At 42.5% G+C, this 18,437-nt stretch overlaps 1 protein-coding gene across 5 annotated transcripts in view; it reads left to right on the top strand.

Annotated features, from left to right (window-relative positions):
* The first annotated feature begins 1,267 nt into the window (after nucleotides 1-1,267).
* Nucleotides 1,268-18,437, top strand: part of CEP192 (centrosomal protein 192) — a 109,957-nt gene continuing 92,787 nt past the window's right edge. For 2 of the 5 annotated variants that reach the window (XM_063451600.1, XM_063451602.1), the window contains exons 1-2: nucleotides 1,269-1,388; nucleotides 17,331-17,511. In XM_063451600.1, coding sequence (XP_063307670.1) covers nucleotides 17,345-17,511 — 167 coding nt within the window. In that variant the 5' untranslated portion in view covers nucleotides 1,269-1,388; nucleotides 17,331-17,344. Of the gene's footprint in view, nucleotides 1,389-1,501; nucleotides 1,573-17,330; nucleotides 17,512-18,437 lie in introns of those variants that run through there. The other 3 variants (XM_063451603.1, XM_063451601.1, XM_063451604.1) reach the window with 3 other exon arrangements.

Raw genomic sequence — 18,437 nt, forward strand, 5'->3', positions numbered from 1 at the left:
AAAGATCCTTAAAAACTATTTTTAGGAAAGTATATCAATTAAATTGTTAATAGCTTTTCCTCCCCGCACCTTGGTAACATACCCTGCTTCCTCTCCTGTAACTGTGGCATCCAATAAACCAATCCTTCACTGTAAACTATTCCAGTAACCTACTTTTTTCCATTAAACACATCCTTCTCTTACCTCTTGTGCCCCTTTACCCCTAGAAAATATGCTAATTTGAGCAGGGCCCTCATCACCCTTGTTCCTGTGCATCCAGCTCGCCTTGTTGCAAATACATGTCTATCAGTTCATGTCTATTAGTACATGGCTACCTACAGAATTTGTTGGCGCTTCATAAATAAGTCCAATGTCTTTATGGCTCATTGGGAAGAGAACAATATATTTGTCCAGCATGCCTGGGAGTGGAACCTTGTGCTGTATCGCAGATACAAAGACTCTTATTTATTTGGGAGTGACATTTATAAGTCATGCCTTTTTGAGTCCCTTGTGTGAAATTTAAGGGTGATGCCCCCTCCAATCATTGTAGTGGTTATGTTTCTAGAATTACCCACTATATACAACTAGTCAAACTGTATTGGTTTAGTTATAACCTGGCCCACAGATACAGGAGAGCCATAGACCCTCAGCCAAGAGGTCAGACATAAGTCCCAGCTCTCCAATAGGCTGTATAGGGGGGATCAGTGCACAAGTAAAATAAATACATCTTGAGAATTGAGGTGGGGGAGAAACAACTTTTGGATTTGCCAGCAAGCTGTTCATAAATGTCACTTCAACCTGTTATGATTTAAATAAAGTTCTGCATTAGCAATATAGAGCAAAGCTGGGTAGTGTATGGACTGAACATGGGTGGCGGGCAGCACTCCTGATACACGTCCGACACCGCGCACGCGCACTTAACCCACGTCCGTTAAAGCCAGCGCGCGCCCTCTGTTTAAATCCTCGAAGCGCACGCGCTCTGTAAGCCAAGAGCTCCTGCTGCGCGTAGACACGCCCACTTACTAAACACAGGCATGGCACCGCCTCCTTTCGCAATACTAAGACAAAGTCCTTTAAAATAAAAGTTAAAGGCAGTAGGTTGGGTTTCACAGTTTGCACTTATCACCCTGTCCAGCCCTCCCCACCCGACTGGACACGTCCCCGACACGGTTCCCCCCCCGCCCAAGTTAGTGCTGGCCGTGTGACGCGGGATTCTAAAGTTTGCACGTATCGCCCCGCCCCCTGTGCTATCTGCCCCGCCCCCTATGTTAGTGCTTGCCGCGTGACGCGCTCTGGCAGTGTGGTGTTTGCCGTTGTTCGGGCTGTCTCGCGGTCTCCCTCGCTTTGATTGACGTGGACTGGACGCCGCAGGCTCCTATAGCTGCTCGGTTGCTGGCAGCCGGCGCGAGGCGAGTATACGGGTGGGGGTCATGTGATCCGGGGGGGGAGGGTGACTGGTGCACGAGTTCTCCATACTGTGCTACTAAGTTTAGCTAGTCACAGGAACCCAGGGGGTGGAGGTCTGTGGGGTCCTATGGAGAAGCAATGGCTAACCTTGTCATCTCAGATGGTTCCTGCTGAATGACAGTTACCGTGATTATTAACCAGTGGGTTTCTCTCGGTCAGGAATAGCAAGCTGTGATTATTAGACTGATTACAGCCCTTCCTGTGTTCTATCCCTGGCCCTCTATTATTTAATATCTTTATAGGAGTACCTCAATGGGGGCATTCTTGGCCCACTTCACCTTTCAGACTGAGGAGTGTCTGATCCAGGAGTTTACTGGGTATAAGGCTAATTATTACCCCCATCCATAGCAACACACACTCTGTGAGAAACCTCCAGGGATTTGTAATCCCATCATTTGGGGGGCTAACATTTGGCTTACATCCTCCAGGTAAACTCTGCAGCCTTATTTACTAAATGGTGAATTGAAAGGGTTTTCGAAGTGAGTTTCACATTTTAGATAAACCTATGTGAACTGAAAACTTGGAGTATAGCTTTATTGAAATGTATTTTGACTTTAGTGCTATTATCACTTTAATGAACAGCCCTGTTGGACTGATAGCCTTTTACCCAAGCGGTGTTTGTTATTGTCTTGCTATGGACGTGTGTCTGAGTAGTCACATGAGTTTACAGGCTGCATGCAGTGTGTGTATTTAGATTCTGAAACATAAAGTTGTCTTCTTGTTCCTAGAGGACAATCTTGTATGTTACAAGGTTGGATATATTGTGATATTGCCATGTCTACATTATTATTTTAGTGCCTTTTTCTGTGTTTGTCCTTAGGGAGAGGTTATATATTCATGGAAAGTGAATACATTTGTACTGGTTATAGGACTTTTAAACCCCAGATCTGGAAATCCATTCTGTCAGCACTGGTTGTCATACCAATATCTATCAGTGTAATAGACTAGTACCTTCTATTTACAGTTTCATGAGATTTTCCATTAATTTCACTGTTCCTTTCATGTGGTGTTTGGGAGTTGTAACTATCAGAAATAGTTCTTGAAATCTTCCACACTTGTGCATGTGTGTCTGGTATGGGACAGCTGTGTTTCAAACCTAGTGGCTAGTGGCTATGTGCCTAGTGGATTTTGAATAGTTTTTGCTCTTCTCCTGTATGTACCTCTGGCTTTTTTTGTTTGGTTGGTTTTTTCATATTTAACTTTTTTGTTTTAGGTTTGAACCCTAGTCAAACTCCTGTGCATTTTTAGGTCTCTGTGTGATTGCAATAAATACATTTGTTTAAATTTTTAAGATAGTGTACCGAGTATAATAAGATGGAATAACATCAAGCTTCAAGTTCTTGGAGCAGTTGTAAAACAGTAGCAAAGTGACAAAAGTACAAATCTCTACATAAATATTGTTCATGAATATATATCACATATCAAGTGTCAGTGTCAAACAAACTTCCCAGTTGAAATGGGGGTATTGAAATGAATGAATACATTTTAAAACTTGGATAGGCAGGTCCCTTTAAGAAAGTACCTCTAGTCTAGGCGTAGGCAACCTTTCAGTATTAATGTGTCAAAACAAGATCTAAAACTCCCTTGGCATGCTGGGCATTATTTATATATATTTTTAAATTGAGGTATTTTGTGGAATTGTGCCTGTTGTTTATGTGCTGCAATTGCTTTGTAACATTGTAATTGTGTGTATTTGGGCTGTTACACTTTATATGTTCATGAGTAGTTTGTGGTATTCTGTATGATACCTATGATTGGGGGCTTCTTGTGGAATCGTGTGTCTGAATGACATTTTGGGATGTGTGCATGTATGTAGATTGTCAGTGGCGACTGTGTTTTTGTGTGTGGGCTGTTTGTATTATTTGTAATGAGGGGGAGGTTTCTTCTGCAGCTTTGTGTATATCTAGTGGTGTGCGCGGCTTTCCTGGGGTCCATTGGAGAGTGGGCTGGCCAGGTAAGTGTCAGGAGCTACTGGCTGCTCTAATCCAGTGCCAATTCACGCTCACAAGTGCTAGGAGGAAGTGATAATGTCCTCTAAGTGCCGCAGTGCTTTAATAGGCAGCTAGGCGGATTAAGGGAATCCCTCAAGATGGCACACAATTATGAGGCCATTCTTGCAGGCTCAGATAGTGATACTCTCGCAGACAGTGACACTATGACAGCCTCTGACATTGAGCCCCTAAGTGAGTCCTCCAGTGATAGTGCCAGAGGAAAGCTGGATACCCCTAACCTTTACTGCCCCAGAAATATTCTCATTCGTGGTTACACCTGGCATCACAACAGGTGGGGGGGAAGAGAGAAACACAATGACAACACAATTTGTTTGGCAGCCAGTATCTGCAAATCTGGGGTCACATTACAGTGGGAAAAACATGTGTATTGATGAATCCCTTATGCAATGTAATGGTAGACTGCTTTTCAAACAATCTTTTCCATAGAAGCAGTCACTATATGGCTTAAAATTCTATAAATTATGTAAATTCACTACTGGCTATACATGGGCGTTTCAGATTTATCAAGAGAAGAATAGTACTCTTGACCCACTAGGTGGGCTCAAATGGCAAGATTGTGTGGCAACTGATCCTTCCCTTGTTAAATAAGGGTTATCACGTATAGTAGTACACTATATACAGTGTTTGATAATTTGTTTGGAATCTAGGCTAAAAAAAGTTTTTAAAAAAAGTTAAGAGACCGTTTTTGTTTTATTTAAATTAACAAAGTTTCATTTTTTAATAAAAAAAAAATGCAATTCTTAAAAGGACACTATAGTCACCAGAACCACTGCAGCTTAATATAGTTGTTCTGGTGTCTAAAGCCTGCCCCATTCAGAGAATAAGTGTTTAAATTACTGCCTAGTAACACCTCTAGTTACAGTCACTCAGACGACAGCTAGAAGGTCCTGGGTCACTGCTGCACAGTGCAGCACCTAGTTTCAGCGTGTCCTCTGCATGGATATGCTGAATGTTCCCCATAGAGTTGCATTGATTCAATGCATTTCTATGATGAGCTGCTCATTGTAGCACTGTGGTATTGTACTGCCGGTGCGCATTGTCCTCCCAATGCTTTTTTATGGGAAAGTATTGGCTTAGCTAAGATCAAGATTGAGGATCTCTGATATGGAGGTGGTACCAACCGTAGTGAAACTGGCACAGTGTGGGGAAAAAGGGAGTAAAACATCTTTCCTGTGCAATCATAGGGGTTCAGGTGCCTAAAAAGACACACGCACACCCACAAATTGCCATTTTAATTTAAATCCACCCAGGCTCCCTACCTTTGGGAGAGCTGAGTGGACATTTCCTTATGATCCAGTGTGCTGTTGTCTAATCTTTCTGCAGTTCCTTCTGATCCCATGCGCGCTCTGTAGTGATGCCGGGGCCAGAGTGAAGTCATATTTCGGCTCCGGCATCATTAAACAGCGCGTGAGGGAGCAGAAAGGAACTGCAGGGAGATTACTGCTCCTTTGTGCACCGCCTTCTTGATGTCTCAGCCATCCGCCTCCAATGTTACCCAGGGCGTCAGGCCACCTCCAGTGCTCCTTAGCACGGTCGTCTTCACGCTCTCCCGGGAAATCCCAGGTGTTGGGGTGAAATTTCTAGTTTCCATGGCGACTGGCTACCTGGGATTTGTCGCTCTCTGATCTATGGATTGATAATTACAGTTGGTCCTCACTTTGCGATCTACCTGCTGTACGACTGCTTGAACCTACGACCAGCTCTCTAGCATTATTCAAGGGATTCCCCATGCTAGAGAGCTGGCCCTGAAAATAGATTTCAGATTCCCTACGGTAGTGAGCCAATCTACCAGGGAAAGCTGATCTACTCAAGCTCTCCCAAGGTAGGGAGGCTGGGTGGATTTAAATTAAAATAACTTTAATAAATTATCATTTCTGACTGTGTGTGTAATTTTTTTTTTTTTAGGTGATCAGCCCCCCTCTGATCGCATGTACAATGTGATTTTACTCACCCTTTTTTTGCCTCTTAAGCAGTGATCTCAGCCAATCCAATGCTTTCTTTTAGGAAAGCAGAGGCAGGTTTATGCGCATGCACGAATCGGCATCTCTTCAAAGAGATGCATTAAATCAATACGTCTCTATAGGAACATTCAGCACCTCCACGCAGAGCTTAGAGACGCTGAACATTGGTACTGTACACTGTGCTGCACTGGATTTCTGATCCCCTTGTGATCCTTGTCTGCAGGTAGCACGGTCCTCTAGGGTAAACAGGCACAGTCCTTTTAATTGCATATACTCCAGGCACTTTATTTGTAAATCCACACAGGAGACAGCAGTAAATAAAAACATAAATATAACACAAATCCCTATAAACAAAAACCTAGCTCGTCTGAGCACTAACATTAGGTTCCCTATCTCTCAGGGGTTAAACTAGAACAAAAATGATTGGTTTCACCAACCTCTAGTGTCTTTGTCCGCTCTCAGCACTCCAGTGCTCCAAGCCAGCCTTGACTGCTTTTCTTTTGCACTCCTAGTGCTCCAAGCCAGCCTTAACTGCTTCCCTTTCTGCACTCCCAGTGCCTAGTCTCCTTGACTCTCTCTCTGGAGTGAACAGCCTCTCTCCTACCTGCTTCCTGGGAGGAAGCCAGCAATCCCCCCTGTACCTGCCTAGCAGGGAGTGGTTTATTCCCACTGCTACAGCTGATTATCTGCAGTTGAGCAGTGGGTTGGAGACAGTTCCAAAAAACTCTGACCTGGACCTTATTTCTCCCAGTTGTGTCTAAACTGAGGAGTGGAGCATTGGCCCACCCTTCTCTCCAAATGCTCCACCCCAGGGGCCCATAACTAAACTTTAGCTTTGTGTTGTGCAACACACAAACTACATATACTCCCCCTGGGGTTAAATGGCCTCTCTGCCTTCACTTTATCACACCCTCTAGAAGCCGTCTAAGTGATTGGCACTAGAGGTGTTACTAGGCAGCAATGTAAACATTACTTTTCCCCTGGAAAGACCGTGTTTACATTGAAAAGCCTTAATGGACAGACTTGAGACATCAGAACCACTACATTAAGCTGGGAAGCTTTCCAGAATTGGCATAGAACAAGTAAACTCTGGAGGAAAACTAATTTAAAAATAAATTAATTAACAGACACCCACAGGTTGATGGAGCAGAAGAAGTGTTGCATTAAATACTATGAGTGGTTAAGCCACCCGAATGATTCAAAGGTATCACCCCCAGCTAAAGAGATGTAATTGAATGGGATTGTGATGGTGACTGTTTCTAAAAAATAAAAAAAAAACAAGGAAGGAATTTGCTAACCAATGGCGATGTGTGCTCACTAAAACCAGTCACCGTTCATAATACTAGGTAGGACTGGACAACCATATATTCCACTAACTCCAGCATGTTCTTAGTGTGAGACAAGAGCCAAGGCGAGCTGTATAGCAAAGAATAATGGGGGAAAAAAACAACAACCAGTCAGACTTCAGAATTCGTGAACAGCTCTGCATACAAGGCCCTGGCAAGCACTGTAAAGTGATATATCCGGTTGAGGCAATCATCCGCTCTCATGAATGCAAAGTCAGGCTGTGCCCTTGTGCTCCTCTACTTCTGGTGGGACCACTGGACTGAGAGTGGGGAGACCAATTATACACCTCCAATACTGGAGGTTTAGAGCTCGGCAGGAAGATACTACGTTGAGCGTATCACCTGCATCTTCCTCTTGTGTGTACTGAGATGAAGAATTTAAAATAACCATCAGTATTGCAAGTCTGCTAGCGTGAGTGCCGCCTAAGTGGTTGCAGGAGAGATCTTAGAATAGTGGGATCTCCTGGCCTTTTAAAAGGATCTTCAGCATGCCTCTTGCGCATTATATCCTTATAAGTTACATCACTGGGGGAAGAGGATTCGGCAGGCATTTTCCTGAGTGCGCAGCGTGCTCTTTTAAATTCAATGGAAGTGTGCAAGGGCCTCCCCAGGATATTGTTAAACAGCCGTGTGAGGGTTGATGCCAAGATTTGATGCATATTTGTATGCAAAGCGCTACAGTGTTTCAGGAGTCCTTCTGTTTCTACAGGGAAAAAGAAAGTACACCCTCTTTGAGCTCTATGGTTTTACATATCAGGACATAATAATCATCTGCTCCTTAGCAGGTGTTAAAATTAGGTAAATACAACCTCAGATGAACAGCAGCACATGACATATTACACAGTGTTATTTATTTACAAAAAATAAAACCGAAATGGAGAAGGCATGTGTGATAAACGAAGTACACCTTATGAATCAATAGCGTGTAGAACCACCTTTAGCAGCAATAACTTGAAGTAATAGTTTTTTGTATGACTTTATCAGTCTCTCACATAGTTGCAAAGGAATTTTGACCCACTCCATTTTACACTTTTACTTCAGTTCATTGTGATTTGGGGTCATTTGTTTATGCACAGCTCTCTTAAAGGAGCACTATAGTGCCAGGAAAAATAACTAGTTTTCATGGCACTATAGGGTTATTAGGTCCCCCTCCCTCAGTGCTGAAGTGCTGAAGCCACTTACCTTAAAGGGACGCTCCAGGCACCCAGACCTCTTCTGCTCATTGGAGTGGTCTGGGTGCCAACTCCTAGTACTCCTAACCCTGCAAGTGTAATTGTTGCAGTTTTTTATAAACTGCAATAATTACCTTGCAGGGTTAACTCCACCTCTAGTGGCTGTCTACTAGACAGCCACTAGAGGTCACTTCCTGGATTATATCCTTGCAAGAGCATCGCTGGATGTCCTCACGCTGTGTGAGGACCTCCAGCGTCGCTCATTTCCCCATAGGAAAGCATTGAAATTAGTTTTCAATGCTTTCCTATGGGGAGCGCTAATGCGCATGCACGATCCTCGGCCGGTGGGCGGGATCAGTCTCGCCGGCCGACGGAATCAGAGGGAGGAGCGGCGCGGAGGAGGAGATGGCGACGAGGGAGGGACGTCGCTGCCTCAGGTAAGTGACTGAAGGGGTTTTCACCCCTTCAGTAACTGGGGATTGGTGGGTGGGAGGGAGAGGGACCCTCCAGTGCCAGGAAAATTGATTGTTTTCCTGGCACTGGAGTTTCCCTTTAATCCAGCGCTGGTGACCTCTTCGCGGCCTCTAGTGGCTATTATGGAGACGGCCATTAGAGGCTTGATCAACCCTCAATGTTAACATAGCAGTTTCTCTGAAACTGATATGTTTACAGCTGCAGGGTTAAAACTAGGGGGACCTGGCACCCGGACCACTAGATTGAGCTATGGTGGTCCTTTAAGGTCCCACCACTGCATTTTAATCGGTTTGACAGCCAGTCACAGCAATCACATGTGTTTTAGGGACTCCTGACCACCCACCTCACTCCAAGTCCGTGTGAAGTGGATCTGTGCTGATATGTTTTCTATCTGCAAAAGAAAAAGTATTAGTTAAAATCCCAACCCCCCTTACCCTATTTAATAAAAAATAGCGCTTTCCCTGCCCTCGGATCACTACCTGTAGTGATCAAAATACATATCACAATATTTTGTTCACCGCAGGCAGTAATCACAGGGCCTGTGTTTTTTTTTATTTATTTTTTTTTTTTTATGGGAAATTATTTTTAAACAATAACAAATTATCATTACCACTACACTTGACACCAACTAGCAAAAAATTATTCCACGCTAAGTTTCAAATTATGCCTTTTTGAAATACCACAGGGTGTATTTGTTAAGAAATTGTATGTGTTTGTGGGGTAGTTTAAACAGGCAACCTACTAGTCTACTCCAAATTGGGACATGGACCCAGCGTAAAAATTAAGTTTGAAAAAAAACCTGAAATGGCTGTGACTCAAATAGGCCCCTTCAACATCCATGTATTCCTGGCAGAGGTACTCAGACGACATGGCTGAGCAACATATGCAGTATTATACAGCCATAGCACCCATAAGGTTTGCAATATACACAGTAAATTTATCACTGTGTGTGTCAAAAGGGCAAACTAAAATGCTTATTACCACTACGCTTGGATCAACTAGCAAAAAGAAATAAAGTTCCCTGGTGTGTCTTTTTTTATTTATTTAAATTTTTTTTTTTTTTTAGAATTGGTATACTGTTGTAGGGTAGTTTTTAATTGGCAACCTGCTAAAATGCTCAAAAATGGTTCATGGATCATTTAGCGCCATCTGAAAATTCACTTAAAACCTGAAATTGCCACTTCTCTGTTACAGCACTGTAACTTCACAAAATAGTGTCTAGGTTAACCATTGGGCATATTGTTTTAATCAGATTATGTAACAGAGCATTATTTGGGGGATTTTATCACAGTGGCACTTAATAATAATAATAATAATAATAATAATATTATTATATTTTTTATATAGCGCCATCAGATTCCGTAGCGCTGTACAAAGGGTGGACTAACAGACATTTAATTGTAACCAGACAACTAGACGTACAGGAACAGAGAGGTGGAGGGCCTCTACATATCAAATACCCATCAAAATATCTGTGTAAAAAATTATACCTTTTTGTTTTTTTTCCACCACTAACTTTGACATAAATTGGTGAAAAAATGGCAGCAAGTTAAGGACAATATATGCCTTTTTAAAATACTCTGGAGTGTCTGCTATCTCAAATGGAAGGCCTTTGTTGGGTTACTTGGCCGTTCAAACTTCTATAATGCACCAAATGCAAATAATACCATAATGTATATAAAGTGTCTAAGCTAATGTAAATTGCCTGTGATGGCTACTTTATATAAATCTATACTTTTGTGTGGCAATTTTGTTTTCTGTGATGGTTACTAAACCTACAAGACAAACATACTATCTTCTAAAATTGTTTCACATTGAAATTTCGTTTTAGTCCTTTTATGTTGTGACCTGTAACTTTCAAAATAAACTGAAATCCTGCACATATTCTGTACTCTGCAAATCAAGACACATAAACACCTAAATTCATTTGTATGAAGCTACTTTTTTCAAAGCTGCAAAAGTAAATTACTTTAACACCCTCATAAGTACACTGTCCCATCAACTAAAACACCTATTTCACACTTTTGATGCTCTTCTTTGCCCTTTTACTCTCCCTCCTTCTACCACCTTGTCCGACACAAACTTTGCATCTCACTTCACTGGGAAGATCTCTACAATCAGAGAAGAGATCGCTAATTTCTCTCCTTCCCCTACCAATACATGACCCAATCCCACTCCCTCCACCATTCTAAACTCATTAGCACATGCTACAGCAGAAGAGGTTTCTGCTCTGCTCCGGTCCTCCCGCCCCACCACCTGTTCCCTCAATCCAATTCCCTCATAACTCATCTGCACTTTGTTTCTCTCTCTCTTGCTCTTCCTCTCACTAAAATTTTCAATCTCTCCCTTTCCTCTGGCACATTTCCCTCACCCTTCAATCATTCATCTGTTACCCCGATTCTGAAAAAGCCCAGCCTTGACCCCCAACTACCGCCCTATCTCGCTACTGCCATTTGCCTCCAAGATTCTTGAGAGTTGTGTACACCAGACTGACTGACTTTCTTGAATCCCACTCTCTGCTTGACCTCCTTCAGTCTGGATTCCGCGCTGGTCATTCTGTTGAAATGGCTGTGACCAAAGTATCCAACAATTTAATTGCAGCTAAATCTTGTGGCCATTACTCTATCCTAATTATCCTTGATCTTTCTGCTGCCTTTGCCACTGTTGATCATAAACAGCCTCTTCTCATTCTCTGCAATCTCGGTCTATGAGATAATGCTCTCTCTCCTGGAGTTCCTCCTACCACTCCCAGCGCTTTTTCAGTGTTTCTTTCTCTGACTCTGCCCATTCCCCCCCCCCATCCCCAAAGGTTTTGTCCTTGGTCCCCTACTGTTCTCTATCTATACTGCCTCCCTTGGTAAACTCATCAGCTCATTTGGCTTCCGTTATAATTTCTATGCGGGTGACACGCAAATCTACCTGTGCTCTTCCTGATCTCTCTCAGCCCATCTCAGACTCGTGTCTCTGACTGCTTCCTCTTCGATTTCCAACTGGATGGCTGCTCACTTCCTTAAACGCAACCTGTCCAAAACAGAACTTCTGGTCCTTCCTCCCTCAAATGTTACTACTCCTGTGTCTGTCTGTCTCCCTCCAAGTCAACGGCGCTACCATCACCTCTACCTCGAAGGCTCGCTGCCTGGGTGTTCTTTATGACTCCAACCTCTCCTTCACACCTCATGCCCAATCAATCGCCAAATCCTGTTACTTCCATCTCAAAAACTTAGCGTGCATTCACCTCTATTTAACCCCGGATATGGCTACGCTGCTGGTCCATGCTCTTGTTCTCTCTCGCCTTGACTACTGTAATACCCTTCTCAGTGGTCTTGCGTGTTCCCAGATTGCACCGTTGCAATCTATAATGAATGTGGCGGCGGGGCTCATTTTCCCGTCCACTCGCATCTCCCACGCCTCCCCGCTCTCAGTCCCTGCATTGGCTTCCAGTTAGATATAGGGCTCAATTTAAAATTCTGGTGCTTGCTTACAAGTCTCTACATAATGCTGCTCCAACCTACCTATTCTCCCTAATACACAAGTGTGTCCTGTCGAGGCCCCTACGCTCTGCCAAAGACCTACGTATATCCTCTGTCCGTACGCCCACCTCTAATGCTCGCCTCCAAGATTTCTCCAAGGCTGCACCTATTCTGTGGAACTCTCTTCCCTTCTCCGTAAGACTTTCACCCAGTCTCCACTCATTCAAAAAATCATTGAAAACTTTTTCAAGAAAGCATATCAATTAAACTGTTAGCAGGTTTTTATCCCCCATCCCCCATGACTCCTCTCTTGCAACTGTCAAAAATGACCTACTAAGCCCTCAATGAATACTTTTCAAACAACCTACTTCATACCCCTACTTTTACCCTTTGTGTCACTATACCCCACTCCATCTAGAATGTAAGCTCGTTGAGCAGGGTCCTCCATCTCCGTTCCTGTACGTCCAATTGTCTGGTTACAATTACATGTCTGTTAGTCCACCCATTGTACAGCGCTACGGAATGTGATGGAGCTATATAAATAAAATAATATTCTGCACATATTGTTATTGCAAAAGTATGAAAACCTTTATTTTATTTAGTTTTTTAAATGCTGTCCCCCATTATAATGGGCTTTCTACCCCAGGAGCTCCAGTGGACTTGCTTCCGCCGCTGACAGCCCAGGCAGCCTCCCTCCCCCCCCTCCCCCCCCCCCCCCCCACAGCAAATATGGCCCCCTATAGCTGGCTGTGGATCTGCCAGCAGAGAGACTCTGGTCTGTAGACAGTCCCCCTGCTGGTGGGTAGCGTAAAAAAAACTATTGTTAAACATGTAAAATAAATTGTGTGTATGTATGTATGTGTGTGTGTGTGTGTGTGTGTGTGTGTGTGTTTATATATTATAAAACCAAACAAGAGAGGCTGCTCTTCGGACTTAAAATACAAATTTTATTGAAACGTTTCGGTCCCCGATTGGGACCTTCCTCAGGTTAAAAGATAACAGGACAACAATAAACAGTACGCAAACGAACAATATATAACATTAAATTCAGTGAAATAACTCACCCAGGTGTTCTACTCTAACTTCCCGCCGGCACCAAGTGGATTTCCGGTTGTGCTCCTCAATACGTGCTCCGCCTTGCTGAGAAGTTTCAGTCCCTCGGAGGGGTGATCCGAGTCGCGGGGTGGATGGCCGCTGCCCAGCTATCCTGCCCACCAGTGGTAAAGCAGAAACCCGGGGCTAGGCGGGGGTGATCCCGGTCCCCACCCTGTGACCCATCTGAACACCACAACGCTGGTGCTCAGAGCGGAGGCAGTGAAGGCCGAACGCGCAAGCTGCTTTAAAATGGCAGAGACCACGAGGCAGGCGACCCTGATAACAACTTGGCGCACTCACCTCTTCTGTAGCCTCATAAGCAGCCTACCGAACCAGACACAGTGGGAACCGGCAGAAAGGGTAATAAGACCCCAAGAGCTGAAGCAAAGGAAGAACTATTACGGTATAACAGCCTACCTACCATACCAAGCTGCACACCGTGAGGGGGCCGAAAAAAACTGACTGACTACTTATAGCACACATGATTTCTGGAGCCTCTCTCCAGTCTGAGATAAGCGCCGGATCGTTCTACTCTCGAAGGGACTATGAACAGCACAGCAGCCACCAAGCTTCCCGTACCAAGAACAACATTCACTGTGGGGTTATTTATGGGATGATAATAGTAAACAGTTGAGAATTGCCCACTATTTCAATTCTCAGATCTTAGAGATTATCATGTAAGTGAAATGTATTCCATATAAATAAAATCACAATTTGTTATAAAAATAGATACAATTTATTGTGACAAATTAAATAATAAGTAACATGCGTGAATTATCAATGAATATTTAGTATAACATGAGTATGCAATACAAATGGCAATACACATTCCAATGGTTAACACAGTCAATTGTCAAGACAAGATTGATGATGGTGCTTCACAGAGAACGAAAGTGAAACTTACACACACAGAAAAGCTTTCTTTCACACAGCTTGCAGCGTAAGGCCATAAAACTTTAACAGTTAGAATAACCCTTTCAATGCTGGCTAGACCTCCTAGGTAATTAAGACCTATTCTCATGTAATTTTAAATAAAATAACACCTAAACCAGCTCATTAGTCATTTCCTGGATCCATCCAATAAGAGTAATCTACCTTTTTCTATAAGCAGAATTTTAACTTGCCTAAAAAGATATCTTGTCTTAATTTAGAGCAAATCAATGCGGGAACTGAATGGATTTCTCGCTCTGACTCTGCTTTTCTTTCTTCGCCTGCGATCCTGACTTCTTACGATCGCCTCCACTGCTCACTTCCCCCGACTCTTTGACTTAGCCCCTCTCTTCCCTTTGTCTTAACTTTTTAAAAGGAAAAATTCTCTGTTCGTCACTAGGTGATAGACCAATAGAAAACTGGAGGTGTGGTTACCGTCCAGATAGCAATTTAAGTATTTGGTCTATAGAGGGCAGTCTCGTCCCACTAAACATTCCTATCCAGGAAAGAGTTAACTTTTCCTGGTGGCTATTCTGACGTTATTTAGTTTATCTATATAGCTGCCATAATTTATAAGTTACTTGTCAGTTCAAAGAGTTTCTTTGAATTTTCTTCAGACAGTGTGTCTCCAATTCCTGCTGTAATTTCTAAAATGACAGAAACTTAGTCTCACCTTTCACTTACAATGGGAATCTTGTAAAATTTAGAAAGTAAAATTAATTACTAAGTCTTATCTGGTCACTGGTGTCTGGCTTTCTTGTGTGAAGCTAACATTAAGAAGAATATTCCATCCCCTTCTCTGTTAGACTCATTGTATTACTTGGTTTGTTTATACAAAGCATTCCTTAGTTCAGGCTAGTGTTTAGTTACAAAGAGGATAGAAATTTGTGTCTGTTAGCTCGAAATCCAAAATGGAGTCTGCTCTGTTCTGAGTGATTCAGGCAATATACACTTTTAATTTCTATCATAGCACAAAATGTCTACCGATATAAATATCCTGACATCACGCTGCACAAAGGCTGGTCTCCTGACAGGCAAACTCTGATCCTCACCTGGCTGAAATGGGACCTACTTGGGGGGGATACTCCACAGTCTAAGCGTTAAAGGGACACTCCAGGCACCCAGACCACTTCTGCTCATTGGAGTGGTCTGGGTGCCAACTCCCACTACCCTTAACCCTGCAAGTGTAATTATTGCAGTTTTTTTTAAACTGCAATAATTACCTTGCAGGGTTAAGTCCTCCCCTAGTGGCTGTCTATTAGACAGCCACTAGAGGGAACTTCCTGCTCTTTAGCAAAGGTTTTCTGTGCTAGAGCGTCGCTGGACGTCCTCACGCTGTGTGAGGACCTCCAGCGTCGCTCTATTCCCCATAGGGAAGCATTAAAATTAATTTTCAATGCTTTCCTATGGGGTGCGCTAATGCGTATGCACGGCATTGCCGCGCATGCGCATTAGGTCTCCTCGGCCGGCGGGCGGGATCAGTCTCGCCCACCGGCCGATGTAAGCAGAAGGAGGAGCGACGTGGGACATCTCTGCCTCTGGTAAGACTCTGCCTCTGGTAAGACTCTGCCTCTGGTAAGACTCTGCCTCTGGTAAGACTCTGCCTCTGGTAAGACTCTGCCTCTGGTAAGACTCTGCCTCTGGTAAGACTCTGCCTCTGGTAAGTCACTGAAGGGGTTTTCACCCCTTCAGCAACTGGGGATTGGGGGGTGGGAGGGAGAGGGACCCTCCAGGATTGTTTTCCTGGCACTGGAGTTTCCCTTTAATGCTAGGGCTGCTTTGGTGTTTATTAGAGTTGCACATGTTTTAGCCCAAGCATTACAAAACCTGCAACCACTCTCACAAAGCTCAGGCAGCCAAGCAAGATGTATACTCGTTATTTAAGTCAGCGTAAAAAGAGCTTATTTACTAGCATTTAGAACTATAGTAATGGCAGTCAAGTACTCGAATAGCAATGTTATATTTAGCAGGATGAAAATGTAGTCACTTTTACTGTAGTCACTAGTGTATACCAGAAGTGAGCATATACGATCAATAGACTCATCATGACAGGCTATTCATACAACAAGCATATCGTTTAACATTTAGTGACTTAATCTTGTTTAGAAAAAAAAAATGTGCAATGTTTCTGTTACCACACTGCTGTTATCGCATGTATCCTTTATGTTAGCACCTGCTGTCGTGGCAGTGCAAAACTGCTGGTTAACTATATGCACAAGTAAAAGAAAGAATTGGAAAAAAAAATGTGATGTGCCAGACAGACCGTGCAGAGAATGTAATTTGCCAGCACTATATTTAACCCTGCAACTTTCCAAGACATCATAAAACCTGTTCATGGAGGGTACTGTTGTACTCGGGAGACTTTGCTGAACACACACATTAGTGATTCAAAATGATAAATTGTATTACAACAATGTTATTTTCAGTAAAAGTGAAGTTTTTTGCATTTTTCACACAAGAACAGCACTTTTACGGACGATATTGTTGTAATATGTTTTACTGTTTTGAAACCCTAATGTTTGTGTTCATTGAAGCCTCCCAAGTATAACAGTACCCCCCATGTATTGGTTTTACAGTGTTTTGGAAAGTTAGAGAGTCAAATATAAGGCTTGCATTTCATTGTTTTTTATATCGGAATTTGCCAGTTTGGTAATGTTGCCTTGAGACCGTATGGTAGCCCAGGAATGAGAATTACTCCCATGATGGCATACGATTTGCAAAAGTAGACAACCCAAGGTATTGCAAGTGAGGTATGTCCAGTCTTTTTTAAGTAGCCACTTAGTCACAAGCACTGGCCAAAATTAGGGTTCATTTTAGTTTTTTTGCATTCTTCACACACAAATATGAACGCTAAATTTGGCCAGTGTTTGAAACTAAGTGGCTACTAGAAAAGACTGGACATACTGCATTTGTAATACTTTGGGTGGTCTACTTTTGCAAATGGTATGCCATCATGGGGGCAATTCTCATTCCTGGGCTACTTTTCAATATGTATAAACAAATTCAATATGTATAAACTGAAAAATGAACATGCTATATTTGACCCTGTAACTTCCCAAAACTCCATAAAACCTGTACAGAGGGGGTACTGTTTTACACCCGAGACATCGCTGAATACAAATGGGTATTTTATTGCAGTAAAAGCAAACCGTATTATGACATTTACAGTCAAAATGTCATATAGAAGTAAAACAATAACAACATTTCTTACTTTCTCCCATATTTTTTATATTTATATTAAATTGTTTCATAGCTAAATATTTGATGTTAAATAAAAGCCCTGTTTCCCCTGAATTCCAGGTTTTATTTACGTTTTGTTTTTATCACGTGTATATTTGACTCAGTCCTTAATTAAATTTTTATTTTTTATTTTTTTGCTTTTTGAAGTAAATAGCATGCTAATGTTTATTATTTGGTTTTGTAGGGGTAAGTCCTACAATGACTGAAAGCTTCTCAAAAATAGAAGATGAGACTTTTCCAAGTTTTCTAGGAGAGTCCATAAACAGCAACATAAGTGTGGCATTAGAAAACTGTACCCTTACATCAAATCTTGGACTGCCAGTTGCTGCATCTACTGTTGCCAAAACTCGTTCTGGATTTGACAGGTAGTGTGTATTGTACTGTTAGAACCAAGTATCCCATTGTTATAGACTAACCTTAAATGCATGTCCATTTATAAAGTGGTGAATTGTCCACTATGAATTATTCGGATATTGATGCTTACCCTTTTTTAATTCATATGTGTTTCTATTTTCCATTTCATGGACTGTAAAGGGCTATCTCGTATTGCACATCTTAATCTTTTTCTGACTGGATGATTGTTCTCTGTATTTTCAATTGGGCTCTGTCACTTTTGTGTTTTTTGTATTTCGACCCCTAGAGGTGATCATGCTTGTTACTTTGTGGTGGCCCAGGGTAGACGCTAAAGGAAATGTACTCTCATCTATGAAGGAGCACTTTATAGTATAAAGCCTAGTAGACAGCAGAAAATCCAGCGTTCGTCCTCTTTAGAATTGACCATAAAGCAAAAGAAATAAAAACAAAAAACACTTTATCTTGTATTTTTTTTTTTTATTGGAATTTCAATTTAGCCACCCCCCACCCCTTAAAGTGGCCTTGTCACTTTGCAGGTTTTCGCGTTTTAAATTTTATTTAAATTTTCTTTTACCCTCTTTCTCCTTGTTTTTATTTTGCATTTCTTCTTACTTTGTTTATATATATATTACACACACACTTACTAATTCATCTCATGGGGAGTGTTATCTATTGCAGTGGGCAGAGCGTAAAGGGACACTCGAGGCACCCAGACCACTTCTTCCCATTGGAGTGGTCTGTGTGCCAACTCCCACCACCCTTAACCCTGCAATTGTAATTATTGCAGTTTTTATAAACTGCAATAATTACCTTGCCGGGTTAAGTCCTCCTCAAGTGACTGTCTATCAGACAGCCACTCGAGGGACTTCCGTGTACTTGGAACACGAAAAGTGTTTTAATCTACCCTGGGCATCCTCACGCTGTGCATGAGAACCTC

Source organism: Pelobates fuscus, chromosome 4 (genome assembly GCF_036172605.1).
Source record: "Pelobates fuscus isolate aPelFus1 chromosome 4, aPelFus1.pri, whole genome shotgun sequence".
In the NCBI taxonomy this organism is placed as follows: Eukaryota; Metazoa; Chordata; class Amphibia; order Anura; family Pelobatidae; genus Pelobates; species Pelobates fuscus.